This window comes from Balaenoptera acutorostrata, chromosome 11 (assembly GCF_949987535.1).
Source record: "Balaenoptera acutorostrata chromosome 11, mBalAcu1.1, whole genome shotgun sequence".
Taxonomy (NCBI): Eukaryota; Metazoa; Chordata; class Mammalia; order Artiodactyla; family Balaenopteridae; genus Balaenoptera; species Balaenoptera acutorostrata.
In genome coordinates this window covers 20,630,386-20,653,855 of record NC_080074.1, presented here as the reverse complement: position 1 = coordinate 20,653,855, position 23,470 = coordinate 20,630,386, and the positions used below count along the sequence as shown (strand labels likewise).

Sequence of the window (23,470 nt, the reverse complement as noted above, 5' to 3'; positions counted from 1 at the left end):
ACAGTAAAGATGTAATTCCTTTAATAAAGAAAGATCACTGATTTTCAGGCGAATATAATAACTATTCATTTGCTTTTCATATTTCTGACTACCTACTATGTGACCCTGTGCATATGCATATGAATGTTACTATGTGCAGTGAAGAGGTTCTACCTTTCCTTCTAATGTGTGTCAGGGAATGGGGTGGAAGAGAAATAGACAATGAATTATTAAATAAATAAATAAACAAAGTCACTTTGGATAGTAATGAGTGCTACGAAAATTAAAAAAACAAAACAAAACAAGGTGGGACTTCCCTGGTGCCGCAGTGGTTTAAAATCTGCCTACCAATGCAGGGGACACGGGCTCAATCCCTGGTCCGGGAAGATCCCACATGCTGCAAAGCAACTAAGCCCGTGTGCCACAGCTACTGAGCCTGCTCTCTAGAGCCTGCAAGCCACAACTACTGAGCCTGCGTGCCACAACTACTGAAGCCTGTGCGCCTAGAGCCCGTGCTCAACAAGAGAAGCCACCACAATGAGAAGCCCGTGCACTGCAAGGAAGAGTAGCCCCCGCTCGTCGCAACTAGAGAAAGCCTGCGCATGGCAATGAAGACCCAATGCAGCCAAAAATAAAATAATTAAAATAATTATTTAACAAAAAAAAGAACAAAAAAAAAAAAAACCAGGGTAATATGATTAGTAAGTGACTGCATGGGGCATGAGAACAGCTTCTATGAATAACAACAAGGAACTATTTTGAGAAGATCAAAGCAAAGAGATTTCCAGTTGATGTCAATGCAAGTGCAAAGAACAAGAGGAGAGAATGCACTTAATGTGTTGGAGGAATACAGAGAAGGCCAGTGTGGCCAAGGCAGCGTGAGTGAGGAGGAGAATAATAAATAAGATTGGAGTGGTAGAGTAGAGCCGGCTCAAGTGTGACTCTGCGGCTTCCTATATAAACTGTTTTAGGCGCAGTAAAACTGTTCCATATGATACTAAAAGTATGGATATGTGTCATTATAGGTTTGTCAAAACCCATAAAATGTACAACACCAAGAGTGAACCCTGATGTAAACTATAGACTTTCAAAGATAACAATGTGTCAATGTAGGTTCATTAATTATAACAAGTGTACCCACTCTACTGGGGGATGTCAGTAGTGGGGAAAGTTATGTGTGTGTGGAGACAGGGGTTATATGAGAACTCTTTGTACTTTTTCCATTCAATTTTGCAGGGAATGCAAAGCTGCTCTAAAAAATAATTTGCTTTTTTTTTTTTAAATGTTGGAGAGTGTTTCCTCCTTTTCCATTTTCTGGAGGAAAAAAAAAAGCTTTAGTGAGCTATGGAACAACTTCAAGCAGTCAAATCTATGTGTAATTGGAGTCCCCAAAGAGGGGGACATAAAAATATGTAGAGAAAAAATGGCCCCAAATTTGATAAAAACTAGAAAATCTCAGATACAAGAAGCTCAATAAAATCCAAGCACAGGGAGCATTAAGATGTCTACACCAAGACCCATCATAATCAAATTGCTCAAAACGTGTGGTTAAGAAAAAATCTTAAAAGTAGTCAGAGAAAAAGTCACATTAAACCCGTGGGAACAAAGACAAAGATGACAGCTGATCTCTCTGGAAACAAAGCAAGTGAGAAGACAGTGGAGCAACGTTTAAAGGGGGAAAAACTGTCAACCTAGAATTCTATACTCAGTAGAAATAATTATCAGAAATGAAGGCAAAATAAAATTATTTATATACAAAAGCTGAAAGAAGTCATCTCCAGCAGATTTGCACTACAAGAAATGTTAAAAGAAGTCCTAAAGTCAAAAGGAAATGATACTAAGATGAAAACATTTTCACAAAGGAGCTAGCAATAAGTGGGTCAGAAATAATAACTACATGGATAAATATATAAGAAATTTTTTCTTATTATTTAAATCTCCTTAAAAAGATACCTGGTTGTTTAAACAAAAATAATAACAATGCACCATGGCCTTCAAACATAAGTGTAAGTAAAATTTGTAACAATGAAAACATAAGGCCAAGAGAGGAGAAATGGAAGTAAGGATTGAAAGGAGTGAAATGGACGTATGCTATTGTAAGTTTCTTTTGCTAAATGTAAAGTATCATAATACCACATGAAGGTAGACTATACTATAAACCCTAAAGGAATCACTAAAATAATAAAACAAAGAGTTATAGCTAATAGGCCAACACAGGATGTAAAACGGAGCCACAAAAACGTATCTAATGAATCCAAAAGGAGGCAGAAGAAGAGACACAAAGGACAGATGGGACAAATAGAAAACAATTAGCAAGATGATAGAATTACAAAGAAAAATAGGTAAGTTAGAGATTTTACTACTTTTCTCAATAGCTGATAGAACAAAATGTACAAGCTTTGAGAAATACTATCAACCATCTTGATGTAGTTGACATTTATAGAACACTCCATTGAACAAAGTAGATTGGGCATTATTTTAAAATGCACATGGAAGATTTACCAAAATAGACCGTAAGTAAGTCTCAGTAAATGTCAAAGGATTCAGGTCATGCAAGGTATATTCTCAGACCACAGTGGAATTAATTAGAAAACAATAACAGAAAGATTTGGAAAATTTCTAAATATTTAGAAACTAAGTAGCTTTTTTAAAAAGTAACTCATGGATCAAAGAAGAAATTACAAGGGAAATTAGAAAATATTTGTGAACACAACACATATCAGAATTTGCAAAATACCACTAAATCAGTACTGAATAGCCCTATATCTATGAAAGAAATGGAATTTGTAGTTTAAAATCTTTTCACAAAACAAATTCCACATCTAGATGGCGTTATTGGTTAGTTCCACCAAACATTTAAGAAAGAAATAATACAAATTCAATACAAACTCATCCAGAAAATTGAAGAAGAGAAGATAGGAATACTTCCCAACACATTCTTGAAGGCCAGTATTACCCTTATAGCAAAACCAGAAAAAGACATTACAAGAAGAGAAAACTACAAATCAATATCACTCCTGAACATAGATGAAAATATTCTAAACAGAATTTAGCAAATCAAATCCAAAAATACATAAAAGGAACAGTACATTATATCCACGTGGGACTTATCCCAGGAATGCAAAGGTAGGTTTAACATTTTCAAATAAGTTAATATAATTCACCATATTAACAAACCAGAGAAAAAATGTGGTCATCTCGATAGACACAGAAAAGCATTTGACAGAATCCAACATCCATTCCTGGTAAAAATCTCTCAGCAAACTAGGAAGTGAAAGGAACTTCCTCAGCATAATAAAAGACATCCATAAAAATCCTACAACTATAATCCTACTTAATAGTGAAAGGTTGAATTCTTTCCCTTTAAGATCAGAAAGAAGAGAGAAAAGATGTTCACTCTCACCACTTCTGTTCAACATTGTACTGGAGGTTCTAGCCAGGGCAGTCAAGCAAGAAAGAGAAGCAAAAGACATCCATTTTGGGAAGGAAGAAGTAGAACTGTCTTTATTTGCAGATGACATAATCATCGATGTAGAAAATCCAATGTAATCTACAAAAAAATCTACTAGAACAAATGGTCATAGTAGCCTTATTTGTAATATTCAAAAGCTGAAAACAATGCAAATTCCATCAGTGGGTGAATGGATAAACAAATTGTAAGAAATTCATACAAGGGAGTACTAAGGAATAAAAAGGAATGAATTAGTGATATACTGCAATAACTTGGATGACTCTCAAAATAATTATGCTGTGTGAAAGAAGCTGGAACAAAAAACAAAGAGTATTTTTTAAAAGCCATTAAAAAAAACCGGACAGTACCAAATGCTGGCAAAGATATGGAACAATTAAACTCTCATACATTGCTGGTGGGAATGCAAAATTGTACATCCACTTTGGAAAACAGTTTGGCAGTTTTTTATAAAGTTAAGCATGAGCTTACCATAAAACTCCACAAGGCTATTCCGAGGTATTTACCCAGAAGAAATGAAACACATGCCCACACAAAAACTCATATAGGGATGTTTATAGCAGATTTATTTATAATTGTCAAAACCTGGAAATGACTCAAAAGTCCAATTGTACAAACATATTCCAACTGCACGTGGAATATGCAATGGAAAACTACTCAACAATTAAAAGGAACGTACTAGTAATACAAGCAGCAACATGGATCAGTCTAAAAATATGCACTCGGAAGACTACATACTGTTTGATTCCATTTATATGACATTCTGGAAAAGGGGAAACCAAAGGGGCAAATAACAGACCAGTGGGTGCCAGGGACCAGGATGTGGGGTTAGTGGGTTGCATGCCAAGGAGCATGGACACACTGTGAGATGTGATGGAAACAGTCTGTAGCTTGATTATGGGGGTGGTTACACACTCACATAAATTTGTCAAAATTCATAGATTATGTATCTAAAACTATGAATTTTACTTTATGTAAATTATAGCATAACAAACAAAATAAAACATAGAAATATGAAGAGGATAATATCACACCACCCTAAGTAAGTTATTTTTCTTTTCAAGCAGAACATCTTTTACAATCTTAAGATTAGAATTTGGCTAAAATGAGGAAATTTTGTTCTATTATAAAATGAGAATTATGAAAGCCATTTCAAGTATTCTTACCGTTGTCACAATCTTACGTTATTGAAGACTTACAAGTCCTAATCCAGACACAAAAGGGTAGAGTTGACAATAGTGGCAAATTACCCTGTTTCTAAATTGCCTTGACCTTCTCTGTTTTTCCTCTTTGTATATTGGCTGTCCATTATTGCATGGAAGATATGACCTGGGAATCAGAAAAATGTAATGCTGCTTTAAACTTCTGGTGTAAGGAAGAAGGAAGGCGAGAAATGAAGGAAAATAAGAAGGGGAAAAGGAGAAGGAGAAGAAGGAGAAAAGAAAGAAAATATAATAGAAGTCTCAACCTCACTCTGTCTTTACTTTGGGAATTAGATGTTCATTCTTTCATGTCCTACTGGAAGGGAAAAATCAGTACTCAACTTGTATGGGAAATTGGCACTGTGGCCTTCTTCAACCCTTTTCAGTATTTTTAAATTTCCAAGACATCTAAAGAAATGAACAAATCATTATTTAGTTTCTGATATGAGTTTAAGGATTTCTAATTTCATGTACAAAGAAACTCTTCTCCTAGAATGACACTTCTGCGCTTATATTTTTGGTCCTCCAACTTTCTCTTTAAGGAGTTAATGGGTAGTGAACTTTGGAGTCAAATCCCAGTTCTACCACTTCTTAGCCGTGTAACCTTGGGCCACAGTTTTTCCCATGTGTAAAATGGGATGACAATACTTTTGTCCTTAGAGCTGGTGGAGGATTAAACTAAGAACACATATTTCAGGCATTAGCACCATGTCCAGCTTAAGTGCCCAGGCACTCTGGAGGTGTCCTTGTTGTTTGCACAGGTCATGCCACATTGTATTTCTTTCCTCCGTAGGCTATTATGGAGGGCAGTAGCCGGATAAGAGCTGAACATTACCCTGACAGCACCACTCTGGTTATTGATGTAGCAGAAAAAGATGATTCTGGTGTTTACCACATAAATCTGAAAAATGAAGCTGGGGAAGCACATGCAGCCATCACGATTAAAGTTGTGGGTAAGCCCTCTGAGTCCGCAGACTTCTAGAATCAGGCTGACATGTCTAGATCCAAAGCAGACTTTGCAAGTTCTTGGTTCTCTCAGCTTTTCTGGGTAGCCAACAAAGAAGCACACGGTGTAGCTGTATTTTATAAATCACTGCCTTTCTTTTTTTTTTATCTTTGCCACTTCTTGATATGTCTTTCTTTCTCTTTTCTTTCCTTTTTCTTCCTTTTCCTCTCCTTTCCTCTCTTGTCTCTTTGTTTGCCTAGAGGACTAGTTGTGGCAAGGAGTAGCTAAGGTTAGCCTTTGGGGTTGCTGTCATTAGCTCTCCACAGCCATACTCCCTTTCAGTGCCCTCTACAGTCACTGACACACAATTGCTAAATAATTTCCAACATCACACTCACTGTAGAGGAGTGAGATCTGCTTTGGTTCTTAGACGACCATTTAAGTACATTTTTCCTGACCCTGAAATCAAGTGAAATGAGTATGGCAGATTACTGGTGCGCCAAGGTCTCATGATCTCTTCATCCCACTTTAGCTTTCCCTTAAGAAACATATTCCTTTTTTTTCTTTTCTCTCTCTCTTTTTTTTTTTTTTGGCCACGCCATGTGGCATGCGGGATCTTAGTTCCCCTACCAGGGATCGAACCCGTACCTGCAGCAGAAGTGCAACGTCCTAACCACTGGACCACCAGGGAATTCCCAAGAAACATATTTCAAACTGATCCAAAACTAAGGTCACTTTGTTATGTACTGAACTATATTTATAAGACATGGTAACTTGCCATTTTTGACTTGGATTTCTACCAGTCAACATCTTATACAACAACTGATGTAAAATGTGCAGTAATTAGTCCTTGATTCAGTTCTGCTGCAAGTTCACTTCTGTGGTTAAAAAACAAAAAAACAAAATCACGTCCAACACTGAGGCAGTAATTTCTTAGTCGCCATTTTCAATGTAAATAACAAGAGTCTTGGGTTTCATACGGCTCTGTAATGTGACACTAGTTTAAAGGATTTGGAGACATCATGATTTTATTTGTATTGGGCTCATCTTCCCTGATTCCATATGGAGCATGACCTTGTACCCAAATTAGTTACCCGTGCATTTCAGTAAACATGGAAAAATAATAAGAAATAACCTTGCTTCTATGATTATCATCCAAAAACATATTTTCCAATGAACATTCTTCTTTGTGCTCTCACTCCCTCAATTTTATTTTATTTTATTCTATTCTATTTTTTGTTTGCTACAGACGTCCCTGATCCTCCAGTGGCGCCGAGTGTGACACATGTGGGAGATGATTGGTGCATCATGAACTGGGAGCCTCCTCTCTATGATGGAGGGTCCCCAGTCATAGGTAACTGCGTGTTGGTCCATCTGTGGAACTGTCAGTGGAGTTGGTGTCCTCTTTGTGCATATTAGTACAAAGTACATTTTAAAATACTGCCTTTAGAAGAAAACTTTTAAATATCCATTCACATTGAAATATATTGGGGGATGCTTTATAAGTACTTGAGATTTAAATAGCTCTGATGAATATCATCTGATTGCCTGTCCTCTTTTTTTGTTTGACATTTCTGTTCAATATCTAATTTTGAAACAACTGTAAGTCTAACTTTATTCTGGTCAGTAAATGCCTAGATCCATAGAATTAGGTCTATGAGGCAATTTCTTTTAGAGTTAAATACTTAGAAGAATTTGCTTCCCCTGTGGAACAGGAACTTTCTTCTACTTGCTAATAATGAAACTCACAAAACTGGTTATTTCCCCCTTCTTACATTGCTGGGACTCAAAGCCACATCTGTTGCTCAAATAGAGTGACTATGTAAGTTTCTATGGCCTACATATCTGTGGTTTATTTTTTTCTCTTCTCTTCCTAATACAATTTTAATTTTTTCTAGTCTTGTTATTTTTATCTATATCCCATGATGTTAATATTTGTATTCTTTATAATCTCTCTCAAAAAACCAATGGAATAAGATGGGTTAAAAATACATATATGACTATTTCACTTAGAGTGCTGAGAATATGGGAAATTTTTGAACATTATAATATCTGACAAAGTTTAATTTTGGAGACCAAGGAAAAACATCAGTTTCCATTTTGTGTCCCCTTCAGGTTACTTCATTGAGAGGAAAAAGAAGCAAAGCTCCAGGTGGATGAGGCTGAATTTTGATCTCTGCAAAGAAACAACCTTTGAGCCCAAGAAGATGATTGAAGGTGTGGCCTACGAGGTCCGCATCTTTGCTGTCAATGCCGTTGGCCTCTCCAAGCCCAGTATGCCCTCCAAACCTTTTGTTCCATTGGGTGAGTCAAGAGAGGTGTGTCTTTGTCATGAAAATCGTTGCCCCAGATTGTGACTGCTTCCTTCTGACCTCTAACTGGAGCAGACCTGGAAGCTTCTTAGAGTGATACAGGAGTAGGAGACTAGAGGTGGTTAGGGGCAATTTTCTAAGAAATTACAAACAACACAATAGAGTTGAATGCCTTCATAATGTAGGCCCTGGAATTTATTACCAGAATTCCAAGGACAGCTGTGGGTGGCTCTGTTTGCCCCTCCCCACTGGAAACATGTAGCTGGGCCCATTGACACAAGACTACCCCCATTTGTCCTTCTGAAAGTATAACCCAGCGCCCTGGTGTAAACACTATAACTAAAACAAATTGACATCAAGTCAACCAAGCACACTTGAAAGCTAGTCTCTTTGCTTTATAGTCACACTTTAAATGTTATCTATTGAACCAAAAAAGTCAGTTCAGTAAAGGCAAAGAAAGAGAAGACAAGACGTCTCCACTATTTTCTGATAGTGAGTAGATTTTTCAGTAGAAATATTTAGTACAAGAGTTTGCACTTTAAAATTAGAAAGTTATGGGAAATTTACTCTAGATCATTAGATCTCAAACTTTGACTTTTTCAACTTCCTGGGCCTCCCAGACTCCCATGTCAGCCTCCCAAATGGAGGGAAAGTGTGACAGCGTTGATAAAAAAATTTTCACATCTGACAGATCTTTGCCGTAAACACAGCATATGCTCGAGGAGTCTCGTTGAATTTTATTAACACATGGGGGCTTCTGTGTATATTTTTTATTATTTATTTATTTACTTACTTACTTACTTATTTTTAGCTGTGTTGGGTCTTCGTTGCTGCGCGTGGGCTTTCTCTAGTTGCGGCGAGCAGGGGCTACTCTTCGTTGCAGTGTGCGGGCTTCTCATTGCGGTGGCTTCTCTTGTTGCAGAGCACAGGCTCTAGGCATGCAGGCTTCGGTAGTTGTGGCACAAGGGCTTCAGTAGTTGTGGCTCGCGGGCTCTAGAGTGCAGGCTCAGTAGTTGTGGCACATGGGCTTAGTTGCTCCGCGGCATGTGGGATCTTCCCGGACCAGGGCTCGAACCCGTGTCCCCTGCATTGGCAGGCGGATTCTTAATCACTGTGCCACCTGGGAAGTCCCTGTGTATATTTTTATTTGTATCCTAGTTCATTTTATCACAGTTCCTGTGCCATAATTCTGTAGTTAATAATTTCTTCTTTTTCTGTCTCTTTTATCTCTGAAGCTGTAACCAGCCCACCTACTCTTCTGGCTGTTGACTCTGTAACTGACACCACTGTCACAATGAAGTGGCGGCCCCCTGACCACATTGGTGCAGCAGGTTTAGATGGCTATGTGCTAGAGTATTGCTTTGAAGGAAGTAAGTACAACTAGTAGTTCAAACGAATACCCTCATCAATAGGTGAGATATGCCCCCCTTTTGTTTCTCTTTCTTGGGAACTCATCTCCTTCCTCCTGGAAATGACAAGCCAAAGGTCATCCTTCTATGATGGATGAGAATTTAGCCCTTCTTTGTTACTTGACTAACAAACTGAGATCTCAAAAATATCCCAGGTAGGCTCCCAGATCTGACAACACGAGTGATCTAGGACATAGGAGGAGAGATTCTGACCAAACTTCAGGGACTCCCACTTCTTGAATTGGTGGAATTAAAATGTACCAAAGCAGAATAAAATTCTAGGTAGGATAAAGCAAGTTGGAAATTCTAAACTCTATACTGAGCAGAGGTCAGCTATCAACAGAGCTGCCTATTTCTGGGTAATAAAGAGAGATTATATACTTGACTATCTGGTGATCAATTCTGCCTTCTTAAAGGGAAAAAAAAGAATAATTAAGGACAACTTTCAGTGTTTAAAAGAATCAGCATTAAATCCCAGAGGGTGTAAGAAATAGATTCAACATTATGGCAGTAACTTGTCTCAGGATATGAGTGCATAAAAATTTAATGGCTTAAATTTAGGAGGGGAAGAGAAACAGGCAAAAAAACCCTTGTTGATAGAAATAATAGAAAAAGAGAAAATGACACAACAAAATATAGGCCAGAGTGTACCTAAAACCAAAAAAAGATGTGAAATTCACTAAAAGCCTCTTGTGTTTTTGATTTCATACTTGTCATGATTTGGAGATGGGTGAATAAAATTGCCCCAGCTCTGGACTCGGGCTGCATTCTAGGTCATGGTAGGGAAACAATCCACCAGGGAAGTTTGTTCCTATCTCCACAAATGAGAGGCCCAGACTTGGCCTCTAACTCTAAGAAAACTCTTTGGACCCCAAACTTTAACGTGGATCTTACAGGAAGGAAAGAGAGACTCCAGAGCACATTTGGGAAACCAGGAGTGTGAACACCTCCCCAGAAGGAAAATCTCTATGGAGAAGAAATTTCTAACTTTGAAGAGAAAACTGCTGAAAAAGAAGCCCCAGGTTTCTGGATGGGGGCACGCATGGAAATAATCAGTGTTGGTTGGGAGAGTAGAGAGAAAGGGGGAATAAAGCATCTTGGAAACACTCAGTTCCGTTCACATGCACTCACTCACAGAACACTACTGTTGATTTTTCCAGGGCTTAGAAAGCCACTAACCAAAACCTGTGGAGACATTATAATCTTGAGCGCTTTGGAGTATGGTTTATTCCCATTCCATTCCCCTCCCCCAATTTGAAAAACTCCCAAGCCCTCCTCTCTGTTATTTATACCACCCAGCTAGCAGAACTTCCCAATCTTCTGTGTGGTGGGGCTGCTGAATACAAACCTTTTGTGTGTGTATGAAACAGAGCAAATTGTTTACTCTTTTCTTTCTGATAGGTTTAAAAAGTAAGAAGATACAGCAAAATGATAGATGGCTGTCATTTTGATGTTACCCACCTTAGATAAAATACAACGAAGTGTATTTTGCATAATTCTGTGTGTGGTCTATGTAGATATATATGTATACCCGCATATACATATATATATGTACACAGTCATTACTATGTATATATTTTGCCACATAACGTTTTGGAATTAGCTTTCTATGGAAGTTCCTTTATAACGTGTATATCTTTCTTCTTGCAGTCTTTTCTTACTTCCTTTATGTGGCTGCCCTATTCTTCATTCTCTTTTAATGGCTGTTGTCCTCCAGACTAATTTTCTGTAGTGTTTAATGCTTTTAGATATGGCAGGTTTTATTCTGTAAGAGAATTCTTTCTTTTATAAGATCGTGTGTTGGTTTGGACTCTGTCTTTCTCTTGGTGTTTATTTTATTGTTTAATGCCTGCACCATTTTACTCTTCTTCACCCTTGGTTCTTCCTTTTCTTCCTTAAAAATTCTCCTCATGTATTAAATAACTTTCACTTTCCTTTCCCGTCCCCTGGACACTGTTTTCTTTCTCTCTTTCCCTCAAGTAGTTCAAATGCGAAGAGATGTTTTCGTTTCCCTCTGATCTTGTTTCATCCTCTTTTCTCTTGAAATTTTCTTCTTCCCTAGTTCTTCACTCTTTCATGCATGTTTCCTCAGTCTCCTATTTCACGTTCTCATCAATCGTCTCTTGATTATGAAAACATCAACACAGTAGCTCCCAAACAAACCATTGGCTTCAAGATGTAGTTCTTTTTCCAAGTCCTAAGTAATGTGTATCATCCACATGCCTCTCGCTTGCTGCTCCTTCAACCTGATACTCCTAGAAGGGTTGAAATAAGAGAGAGGAGAAGGTTCCAAGAGGGGCCAGTCTAGTCCCCATCCCCCTGCTCCATTCCTGATAGCCTAGATGGTCATCATCCCAAACTAGCGGGGTACACCTACAGGCACTCTGTTGAGTCAGCGGCATTCCCTCCACGCATGTGGAATGCAGCTCAGTTTGCCAGACCAAGAGCTTGTTGTCATGGCAACCAGGGGCTGCCTCCTGGGCTGCTGGGGCAGTTTCCACTTCCATGGAGAGCATTTTCATTTCCTGGTAAGACACGGCTGGCCATATCTCAAGTGCCCTCACTCCCAGACTCTGATGTGTGAGCCCCATAGTGGGAGAACTGTGTTCCCTGGGGACCCACAGGACCCTCCCAGGCTGAAGTAGCAGGGACAGGAGCAAGGGTAGACTGTTCCACTGGGCATTGCTCCCCTGTGGAGTCCAGGACCTGCTCCGCCTTTGTCTTCAGGGTCTTGCTTTGTTGTTCTCTACCTCTTGCTCCCACAGTTGGAGGTGCCCCAGCCTCCTTTCTCCTCCTCTTCTCTGTGGCAGGTGCCTCAGGACAAAAAAAGCCCACAGTCTGAACAGAGCAGGCTGTGCCCCTCCTGAGGAATTCCCCCCTCCTCTAATGTGTTTGGTCTCTTCTCACTGTTCTGAAGACAAATATCTTTGCATACTTTGCATACTTTACTAACAGAGAATGCTGACTACTGGTACGATATTCTTCTGTTGTGAAAGTGGGTGTGTTTAATTAATTTTAATGATGGATTCTCAAAGGTACATCAGCAAAACAGTCTGGTGAAAATGGGGAGGCTGCATATGATCTACCAGGTAAAGTATTCTCTGAAAGCTCTCAAACTTTCTTACTGTATGATAAAGTTTCTGGGAATGTTCCATGCCCCAGCCTGAAGTACACCCACACACGAAAAAGCCCTTAGAGATGGAGGGGGAGGGCAGGCGGTGAGTTTACAATGTGGGATCCAAGCTTCTTTTTTTCCCCCCGTGGGCATAATAATGCATACAAACTTTTAGAACCTGAAATATCTGTAAAACCTGGATGCTGGCTTTAAATTTTCTTGCTGTTGTAGACAAAGCCACCAAAAGTATTTAAAAAATCAGAACTTTTGATTGCGGTAAAAGATCGTGCCAATTCCTTATGAGGTCTTGGCTCCTGAGTTGTGGTTCCTTTTGCCATGGATATAAGCATCTTTTCTTCATCATTGGGAGCATGATCAGATTCCCCTGCCCATATTAATGTCTTATAATAATAAACCAACCAGGATAAAATGGAGAGATCATATGACTGTAAAGGTTGGTGTCTCTCATTCATAAGAATAGCATTTGCCTCTTTTTCTGAACTTTAATGTGTATAAATGGTTAAACATCATCATGGTTACATCAATTGTAAAAATGTACCTTGTAAAACCAAATTGGGATAAACTACTACAAAATTCCTGGGACAGTTACCATTGTTCAGGATACCCTAGTATCCTGAATAAGAGGTTTTTCAAAGATGGTAGAATCTGATTATCATTCTTCCTGCTATTTACATTAGCCATTCTAGGCCATTTTTCATTTAAATATGAAAAACACCCAGCCATGTAGTCTGAGTCCAGACCAAAGTCACATTCCCTCCAAATGATTTAATTTTGAGTAAAATACTAATTTGGAGTTGACTGTTTAACAGGATGATTTCTTTCACTAACCACCATTCTTCCTTCTTGTCTTTTGGTTTTTTTTTTCCTAATGGATTTCAGCTGACAGCTGGATAGTTGCAAACACAGAGCTGATCGAGAAGACCAAGTTCACCATCACAGGTCTGCCAACGGATGCAAGGATCTTTGTGCGCGTGAAAGCTGTGAACGCCGCCGGTGCCAGCGATCCCAAGTACTACTCTCAGCCCATCCTTGTGAAAGAAATCATAGGTAGGTGGCAAGGCTTTCAAAATTTTGTCTCCATTTCACATTTTTTTTAACCTCTTTCTTTCTCAAACCCTCCTATTTTGTTGTCACTCCTTTGATATTTTATTAATATCTCCTGGGAGTTAGAAATGAACAAAACTGCCCTTTATAGGCAGCGTGGGGGGTCAGCTCCCGGTTTATAACTTGGTATGAGGACCAGATAACTACACCAGGTTCCATGAGCCAATAGGCAGCTGGGCTGCCTAGTCACAAGGGGTGGGGGGGAGCGGCGGGGGGAAGCATTTCAGACGAACCATACAGCAGCAAAATGGCTCAAATGAGTCTGCGAGGTCAAAACCATTTTCATAATAATATGAACACATTGTTTTCCCTTTTCAATGCTTGACCTCTGCACTGATGGTACAAAAGTGATGGTGTGTAGAACTGCTGGTGCCTTAGCACAGATCCAATCTGTGCCACCAAATTGTCTGGCTGGTCTTTTCTTCCTCACCACCATGCACTCGCAATTAAAATTAAAGGGCCAGTTTTGCCTTGGAGTGTTCTTGATGATACATACAAATCATTAATATTCTTAAACCTTGGTTCTTGAGTACACTTTTTTCCTATACTCTGTATGACAATGAAATGCAAAGTATATGTGAAACTCTTACGCTAAATATCGTAGTACGATGGTTGTCTCTAGGAAAAGCATTTGTGCAACTGAATTAGAGCCTAAACTCGTGACCTTTTCCATGAAACTCCATTCTTCCTCGAAAGAATGACAGAGTGACAAACTCTGGCTAGTCAGACTTGGGTATTTGGCAGACATTTTCTAGAAAATGAATGGAGTGAGCCTGTTACTTGAAGGAAAACAACTTACAGTATTTATTGTCAACTTGTCAATGAAAAACTTTAATCTTTGAAGCAAAAATTAAAATTATGGAAAACTGGTATCCACCATCATGGACTTGGCAGCTTTCCAATACTTAAAATCTTTTCTGATGAAGTAGGTGGTGATAGTAGCAAATGTAATTTTTTGACATTGAATAATGCAGTATTTCAACATTTGGACAATCTGCATAATTCATTGAAGCAATATTTTCCAAATGACCAGTGCAAGTTAAAAAAAATCATGCATGGGTAAGATACATTCAAAATGGAAGGCAGACCAATGGGCTTTAATGTAACAGATATGAAAAGTTCATAGAAGGTTTCAGATTCCATCCTGCAGCTAACCCTTAAGAAATTACAACTCGTGTTTTAGTGTAGAATCAAAGAGGAATACCCACAATTGTCTGAAAAGTTTATTAAAATATTCTTTCTGTCTGTGTGAAGCCAAATTTTCTTCATGTACTTCAACCAAAACAGTGTATTGCAACAGATTAGAGGCAGAAACAAATAAAGTCCAGCTAGCCCCTATTAAGTCAGAGATTAAAGAGATTTGCCAAAATATAAAATAATGCCACTCATATCACAAATTTTTGTTAATGTAAATATGGTTGTTTTCATTTAAATATTTATGTTGTTATTATTTTTCAAGCAATAAATATATAAGTATTTCAAAATTTATTGGTTTTAATTTCTAGTATGGTAAATATGATAGATACAGTCTACATAAACAAAAGCTTTGCGGGGCCTTTGATGATTTTTAAGAGTGTAAAGGGATTCTAAGACCAAAAAATTTGAGAATCGGTGCTCCAGGGCAAAGAATACTGGGAAGGGGCCTGAACATCTGGGTCTGGACCATGTTGAGCCACAGACTTACGGTGTGACTGCCTGAAACCTTTTGGGAGTAAGTTAGGGGATGGATGGATGGATGGATGGATGGATGGATGGTAGAAAGTATGAAGCATGCACATTTTCTTAGTAGATTCTGGAGACAGACTATGAAAGCTGAGTCCTGTTTCCTTCATTTATTAACCATGTGGTCTCAGGCAAGGGACTTGATCTTCCTGTGCCTTAATTTCTTCATCTGCAAAACGGATACAATAATAGTACTTACCACATCAAGAGGTTTTGAGAGTTGAATAAATTAATCCATGTTATTTGCTTAAAGAATGCTGGCCACATAATAAGCCCTTGGTATATGTTAGCTTTTATTATGATGATGGTGTAATGTGCTACAGAACCTCGCTGAGTCTCCTTTTCCTCCTATGTAAAGTTAGGGAGTTAGAGGATCTCTCAAGTTCTCTTCCAGCACCAACATTCAGAAATCACCACCACTACCATCATCATCATCTTCTTCCCCTAAAGTTTATTGAGCACTTACTATTCTCAGCCATTATGCTAAATGCTTTATATGCATGACCTTATTTAATCCTCACTACAATGCTGTGAATTAGATGCTGTTATCATCCCAGTTTTACGGAATAGGCTGAGACCAGATCTACTGTCTGATCTGGAACTCAAACCCAGATCTCTCTGACCCCGCAGTCCATGTGTCTAAGCAGAGCATAGGCACCGGAAGCTGATTCCAGGTCTAATCCTGGCTGTGTCACCTTGGGGCAGGTGACTTAAACCCCTGTTGCTTTAGCTTCTTTATCCTAAAGTAAAAACAGTACCTGTGTCATAAGGTGGCTGTGAGGTTTAAACTGGTCCCTTCGTGAAAAGCATTTATCCCAGTATCTGTTCCATACAGAGCCCTCAAGTGATATGACCCACCTCATCGCTGTGAGCCATGAGCCTTGATTCTCTGCTTCTGATGGGTTTACATCCACATGTTCTAGTATCTTCATGGTGTTTAATGAATGAACATTAATATACAGTGGGCTAGGGCTGCCTATTATATACTTCACCTTAGTCATAAAGGGAGAAAGTTACCATCAAATTCTAACATAATTACATAAATAACAAGTGCTAGGTGCTAAAGCATTTTTTATTATTCTTTTCTGGTGAGAAAAAATGGGCAGTCCTACCAGCTAATGTGGTGACTGCAGATCTTTTATGGAATGTTCATTGGAGAATATACTCACTGTTAGAAACTAAGAAAACAATATGTAAGGTCCTAAGAGAAAATTTAGTGTTTTTCTAGAAAGTTGCTTTAGGCTTATAATAAAAATAGGAAGTTGTAGTAAAATTAAGGAGGTCAGGGAATAATCTTGTTGAGTCAAACTGTTAAAACATCTCTCCCTGAAGGGAACATTTGGAACCAAAGTTACCACATATAATCTGTTAGTAGCCCAACTGAGGTTTTACTTCAGAGACTTGAGCGTAGGGAAGTCCTGGTGAGTATCATGACAAGTATGCTTATGTAATGCTGCTTCCAGTGTATGATACTGACTGCAAAATTACACTCTTCTACTCTCATTCAGAGGCTCCAAAGATTCGCATCCCAAGGCACCTAAAGCAAACCTATATCCGCAGAGTTGGAGAAGCCATCAATCTGGTTATACCTTTCCAGGTAATAATTCAGGGTCGCTCATTTTCTCTTTCCCATGCTGTGGTGTTTAAGGAGTAGAGGGAGGGACTTCAGCATTTAAGTTATTCGTGATTCAGAATTTCCTCAGAGGAGGAGCAGGAAAGGATGGAGGAGATTTGGAGAGTGATTAAACCTCCTGCTTTACAAGTACAGAAGTCTATAAAACTGTCATAGATTTTCCTTCTGCATGAGATAAATGAGACCTAGTCTTGTCTGAAGCTCAGGGACCACAGGGTGCCAGAGAGGAAACACCCAGGAGACACCGCAACAAGAAATGCTTAAAGATCTTTCTGGTTCTATCCATCTGTAAAATTGATCTTCCTTTTAAGTGAAGTTCTTGGTGTAACATTCAGGAAAACAACATGTGCTTACTTCCCATGATTACCTCAAACCACACTCAAATCACCCAAATTCCAATGAGGGATAACTGAAATTTGAAATTTTGATGCCCCTAACTGAAATAAACGAACATTGTTAAATCATCGCTCCCTCAAAAGAATCTGTTGTTTATAAGATTAACCAGGCTTTGCATATGATAATCACTTTTGGTCTCTCTCTCTCTCTCTTTCTCACACACACACACACACACACACACACTGCACCATTACCTCTTTACTCATTTGATTCCTTTTATGCCTCTAAACAGTGCTGTTGAATAGAACTTTCTGTGATGATAGGAATGTTCCGTATATGCAATGTCCAATATGGTAGCCAGCAGCCAAACGTGGCTATTGAGGACTTGAAAGGTGCAGCTAGGAACTAGGGCAACTGGGGAAATGAATTTTTAATTTGCCTTCATTTTAATTAGTTTTAGTTTAAATGGCCACATTGAGCTTGCGGCTGTTACGTCAGACAGCATGGCCTTAGAACTAGAATTTAGGTCTCTGCAAACATTTGGATACACACACACACACACACATACACACACACGCAGAGCTGGTTCAAACACAGGCTCCCATGAAAACTAACCTAAAGGGACAGCCAGTTCAGGCCATTCTCATTGCACCTGGGGCCCAGCCTTAGAAGAGGCAGTTAGCTTCTACATACACAGCACATGAAATCAGAACGGAAGTCAAGGAGGATGTGAGTGTGAACACAGCAGAGGAGGAAGGCGATGGCTTGGCAAGGTTCCTCCCACTTCTGCCCTCCCACAGCCTAAAAAAAAAACCAGGAGTTGGCACAAGGTGGGCACCCAGGACCCAGCCCCAGCCCTGGACTGGGGCTGAATCAGCCCTCTGGTTCCCACGTCATGTCAACAGCTAGGGCTAATCCCAGTTCCTGGATCTTGTTGGGGGTGGGGGAGTGTATTCAGCTCTGTCCCTGGGTCTGCGAGAGGAGAGAGCATGAGAACAGGGACCTCATAGGTATGGCATCCCAGGGGCTGGTCAGCTACCAGGAAGGGGGTGATGAGACTGGTATGTCATGTTTGTATATTTATGTAACCTCTGGAGTTCTCGAACCTTTTCTCATTTGAGCCCCAGAAACACCTTGTGAGGCAGGAATGGCAGATTTCCTTACCCCCCTTGAGAAGGGAAGAAACTGACATTCAGAGAAGTTAAGTGACTTGCCCAAAGTCACACAGCAAATAAATGGTAGTGCCATGAACAGAGTCTATATCTCCAGATACTGAATCCAGTGCTTTTTTCACTCCATAAGTTATCAGAGAACTCAATTTTTTTCCCCAGTAGTTAATAGTAAATTGTACACTTAAGGAAATGAGACCTGGAACTATTTTTCCCATCTTTAACAATATTGTTCTCTACTTCCCATATGCACATCTGAGCACCTGCAGCCATTCTTCAAGCCCTATGGGGAGGGGTTTGATGTGTGTCTCTCACATTTCTTAGCAGAACCTATCAACAAGCCACATTAGGAGCCCATGGGAAGGCTGTGCGTTACCCAACGGAATTAATGCTTGGTTCCTGTCTGTGGGGTGAGCCTGGGCGCTCAGGAATCCTAGGAAGTTCCTTTGTAACGTAAACTGAAACTCATGTCCTTGAATGAGATTATAATTACTCAAAGTCTGCTCTTAAAGAATAGTTTCAGCTGCTAGAGAGAACAGAGAGAGAATTACAGACAAGTCTGAACTGAGCAACACAGTACAGTGGAACAATAATAATCATTAGCATGTAGATGATATTAATGGAACACCTCTGCAGTGCACAGAAGCTTTCTAAGAACTTCAGTTGTGATAACCACCCTGAAGAAAGGTACTCTCATTCCATTTTACAGATTGGGAAACTGAGGCAGAGAGTTTAAGTAACTTGCCCAAAGTCACACAGCTATTAAGTAGTGGAGTCAGGATCCAAATACAGATTCTAGGGTCCCAGGGCCCATGTTCTGAACCATTAGGCTGTGATGTGCAGGCTTTGGAGCTGAAGAGACCTGGCTAGAAGACCAGGTTCCAGCACTTAGCTGCAAGGCCTTGTGCAAGTCATTTAATACCTTTATCAAAAAAAAAAAAAATGAGGATAATGATACTTATCCTGATGTGAAGAGTAAGGGAAGTTATAAATATTGTGTACCTAACATAGTACCTTGCATACAGAATGCAATTGATGGACAATAGTGAATATTACATTACTGCTGTAACTGCCCACCACCAGACCATTTTCCAACCTTGCCTAGGATGGGGTAAGCCACTGCCTATTTTTTTAATGCTGAAAAAAAATCTGGAGACAATCTTATCCTCTCCCGCCTCTACTTTTTCTGTCTTTTTTTTTTTCTTTTAAGGGAAAACCAAGACCAGAATTAACTTGGAAGAAAGATGGTGCACCTATTGATAAGAATCAGATCAACATTCGCAACTCTGAGACCGATACAATCATATTTATCAGAAAAGCAGAGAGGAGCCATTCTGGGAAATATGATCTGCAGGTCAAAGTGGAAAAATACGTGGAAACTGCATCCATCGATATCCAGGTTGTTGGTAGGTTTGGAGGAGGGAACTAGAACATTCTATATGGAGACAAATTGTCCTTGTCAATAAGGCAAGAGTCAGAATTTCTTCTGTTAGGCTGGCTCTACAGAAAATTCCTCTTTTTAGAATTAAAAAAAAATAGATAAATTAGGAAGATTGGTTAGCATTTTAGAATAATTTTTCACTGACTAAAAGGACTAATCATGGGAGACTTAGGGCATATATAGTAAAGAAAATTAATGTATGTACTTTCTAGTGAAAACTATCAGTGCTGTTTTACAATCCAGTTCTCTCTTACTGTTTCTCAACGCTTCAATGCTAAAACTATTTCCCATGTTGAATTCTTGCATTAAGAAAACATTATAGATTCTAGATATAGTTTAACATGTTTCCTACTACATTTAAAATTTGCTAATAGTAACGTTAATGGAGAATGAAGAATTTTTATTAAATGTAAGAAAGGTATACCTAAACAGAGTTAAACAGTTAAAGACTGAATTGTGGTTGGTCGTGCAGGGCTTAGATACTTACCTGTCCAAACAAGGTTAGTTCTTATTTGTTTCCACAGTTAGGGCAATAGAGGGAGGGTCTCTTACAAGTAGACCCTTCTCGCTCGAACTGTTCTAGAATTTTTGCAATGTCAAGAAATAAACTTAAGAGCAGAGTTAGGAGAAGCCTTGTCTCCAATCAATTTTATGATTACAGTTTAGCACATGTGCTAGAACTAGAGGTTCTCTAACCAAAGGAGCAGCTTCCTGCGGCAAGCCTTCCCTTAGGTGAAAGGTCATGTCCTTTGAACTAAGCAATCTTTCCGTGCTGACTAAACTGTCTTGATTTTTGTTAAGTTGAAAGGAGTGTTGAGGATGTTATATGTGCCCTTGGGTCTGGCCTGGCTCCTTTTTATTTTATTTAATTTATTTATTTTAAACATCTTTATTGGAGTATAATTGCTTTACAGTGGTGTGTTATTTCTGCTTTATAACGAAGTGAATCAGCTGTACGTATACATATATCCCCAAATCTCCTCCCTCTTGCGTCTCCCTCCCACCCTCCCTATCCCAGCCCTCTAGGTGGACACAAAGCACCGAGCTGATCTCCCTGTGTTCTGCGCTGGCTCTATTTTATTGGAAGCCCTTGTGGTTGGGTCTGGAAGAGCCTTGCCCTCTGAAACACGAGGAGGGACTTTTTAATTTTTCCTACTTTGCCATGTAGTTACTGTTCCAGGTAGTTGCAAGTGCCTGGCACGTCACTCACACGCTCCAAGTGTTCAATAAATAGTAACTATTAGTATCCTACTTATTTTATTAGTCCCAGATTTATGTTTCCGCCATGACTGTAAAAATCTAGCCATTTACTGTTGGGGAGCAAGTGTTTGAAAAGCCAACGTGAACTTTGAAGACAAAGCAGACCTGGGGTGCAGGTGGGAAGTTGAACTGGGAGAAGACATCTGTCTGTAGGACAAGTTGGTGAAAACAGGAGATAGAAAGCTGTGGTCGTAGAGACTCGTTGTTGGTAATCGTCGAAAGGGCTCCACCCCCGGAGCCCATGAAGACTGCATGTTAAATGTTGCTTAAAAGAGAGAAAAACATGACCAGAAAGCACTCTGATGTTTATTCTTTTCAATCTGACATTTCAAATAGAAATAATTATAGTTGCCTTTTAATACCTGAAAAATATTTCAGGGCAGAAAGGGTACTGCTTGCACTGCAAAGGATAACAGATGTGAAATTTCCCTGAAAAAATTAAGAAGTGCTATGCAGATACATAGTGTGATTATTGTCCTTCCTTGCACCTCTATGCATGATTTTTTTTTAAGGGGGGGGCCTCCCAATGAAGATTTAGTTTTCTTTTTTATTAATTAATTTTTCTTGGAGTATAGTTGATTTACAATGTTGTGTTAGTTTCTGCTGTACAGCAAAGTGAATACATATACATATATCCACTCCTTTTTAGATTCTATTCCCATACAGGTCATTACAGAGTATTGGGTAGAGTTCCCTGTGCTACACAGTAGGTTCTTATTAGTTATCTATTTTATATATAGTAGTGTTATATGTCACTCCCAACCTTCCAATTTATCCCTCCCCCCAAGTTTTTGTCTACTTGACTTTTGGCCTTTCTGAATGTTACTGCAATTTACTGGAAGGTCAGAGGTCACAGAAATTCATGGTGCAGAAAAATAAAGTGAAGAAAGACTTGATTTCTTCATTAATGCATTCTACTTCCATAAAATGGAAACACTGATAAATACAAATGAATCTTGGAGGGAGAGATGGCAGAGGAAATAAGTTTTCCTCACTCCCATTAAAGGTGCTTTTTGAGTGCAGCAGAGGACCTCTCTCACAGACTGTGGGCTTCAGGGCTCTCACCGAAAGCTGGCGCTACACAGCACAGGTAGGCTCTATGATTTCAAGTCTAGTATCAGCTTACCTTTCCCATTAAGCAGGGTAGCCTGTGACTCACTGCCAGTAGTCGGCCCCTGGAGGGATGGTTAATGATGTTTGAAGTTTCATTTACATTTTCTTTTCAAAATCCTTTTCTTTCCATGAAGATGAAAGTCAAGGGTTTCCAGATAAGATTAGTAGGAGTGCATTGTACTTCTCCGGAGAAGAAGAATGCAAAAGAAACGTGGGTAGAAATACAAGAAGAAAAGGACATTTTTAAATATCCTCCTGTAACAAGGTCTAGGTTGGGGGGAAAGTGACCTCACAGTGATGCCATGAATTCATCCTACAGACCGTCCGGGTCCACCCCAAGTTGTGAAGATCAACGATGTCTGGGGAGAGAATGTTGCTCTATCATGGTTACCACCAAAGGATGATGGAAATACTGCCATTACAGGGTACACGATCCAGAAGGCCGACAAGAAGAGCATGGTAAGGTCTGGCTTTCTCTGGTTCAGCAGCAGCAAAATAACATTTCATCAGAAGTAAAGGGGGAAGCATGAGGTCCTCTCTGGTGAGGAGCTCATGAGGGTCATGGAGAAGTGATGTGGCACAGTGGGAAGGGTAAAGCCTTGGGAGCCACGAAGAGTTGGACTTGCATTTCCACTTAAATCCACATACACATGGACAGTCACTTAACCTCTTTGATCTCCATTTCCCTCATCTGTAAAATAAGGACACTGATGTTTACCTCGCTTGTTTATCAAGAGGCTAAAACAGGGACTCCCCTGGCGGTCCACTGGTTAAGACTCCATGCTTCCACTGCGGGGGGTGTGGGTTCGATCCCTGGTCAGGGAACTAAGATCCCACATGTCGCGCAGTGCAGCCAAAACAATATAAAGCAACTGGCAGAATGCTCGGTAGAATTCAATAAAGTTATTCGTTCAACAAATATTTACTCACTCTGGATTCTGACTCAGATCTGCACCCATGCAACTTCTTTCTCCTTGTAAAATGAATGTTGGTAGCATGGACTGATGTCTTTAAAAAAAAAAAAATCCAGTTAGAAAAGAAAGATTCTAAAGGTAACAGCATATGCAAAGGTCCTGAGGAGGAAAAGCATTTAGAGTATTCAAGAAGCAACTCAGTTGGAGTACGAATTGTTATTAGCTATGTTTTATAGATGAGGAAACAGAGGCTCAAAAGGCTAAATAACTTGCTGGAGATCACCAGATTTTAAATGTTAAAGTCGAGGTCTTTCTGAATCAGAAT

The 23,470-nt window shown here is 39.4% G+C and overlaps 1 protein-coding gene across 14 annotated transcripts in view; it reads left to right on the top strand.

The window, feature by feature from the left end:
• Positions 1-23,470, top strand: part of MYBPC1 (myosin binding protein C1) — a 94,733-nt gene that overhangs the window by 60,174 nt on the left and 11,089 nt on the right. For 8 of the 14 annotated variants that reach the window (XM_057557117.1, XM_057557113.1, XM_057557112.1 and 5 more), the window contains 8 exons: positions 5,444-5,603; positions 6,846-6,950; positions 7,712-7,900; positions 9,144-9,278; positions 13,333-13,500; positions 16,788-16,876; positions 19,628-19,823; positions 22,551-22,690. In XM_057557117.1, the coding sequence (XP_057413100.1) occupies positions 5,444-5,603; positions 6,846-6,950; positions 7,712-7,900; positions 9,144-9,278; positions 13,333-13,500; positions 16,788-16,876; positions 19,628-19,823; positions 22,551-22,690 (1,182 nt within the window). Of the gene's footprint in view, positions 1-5,443; positions 5,604-6,845; positions 6,951-7,711; positions 7,901-9,143; positions 9,279-12,352; positions 12,407-13,332; positions 13,501-16,787; positions 16,877-19,627; positions 19,824-22,550; positions 22,691-23,470 lie in introns of all 14 variants that reach the window. The other 6 variants (XM_007165803.3, XM_057557108.1, XM_007165798.3 and 3 more) reach the window with 1 other exon arrangement.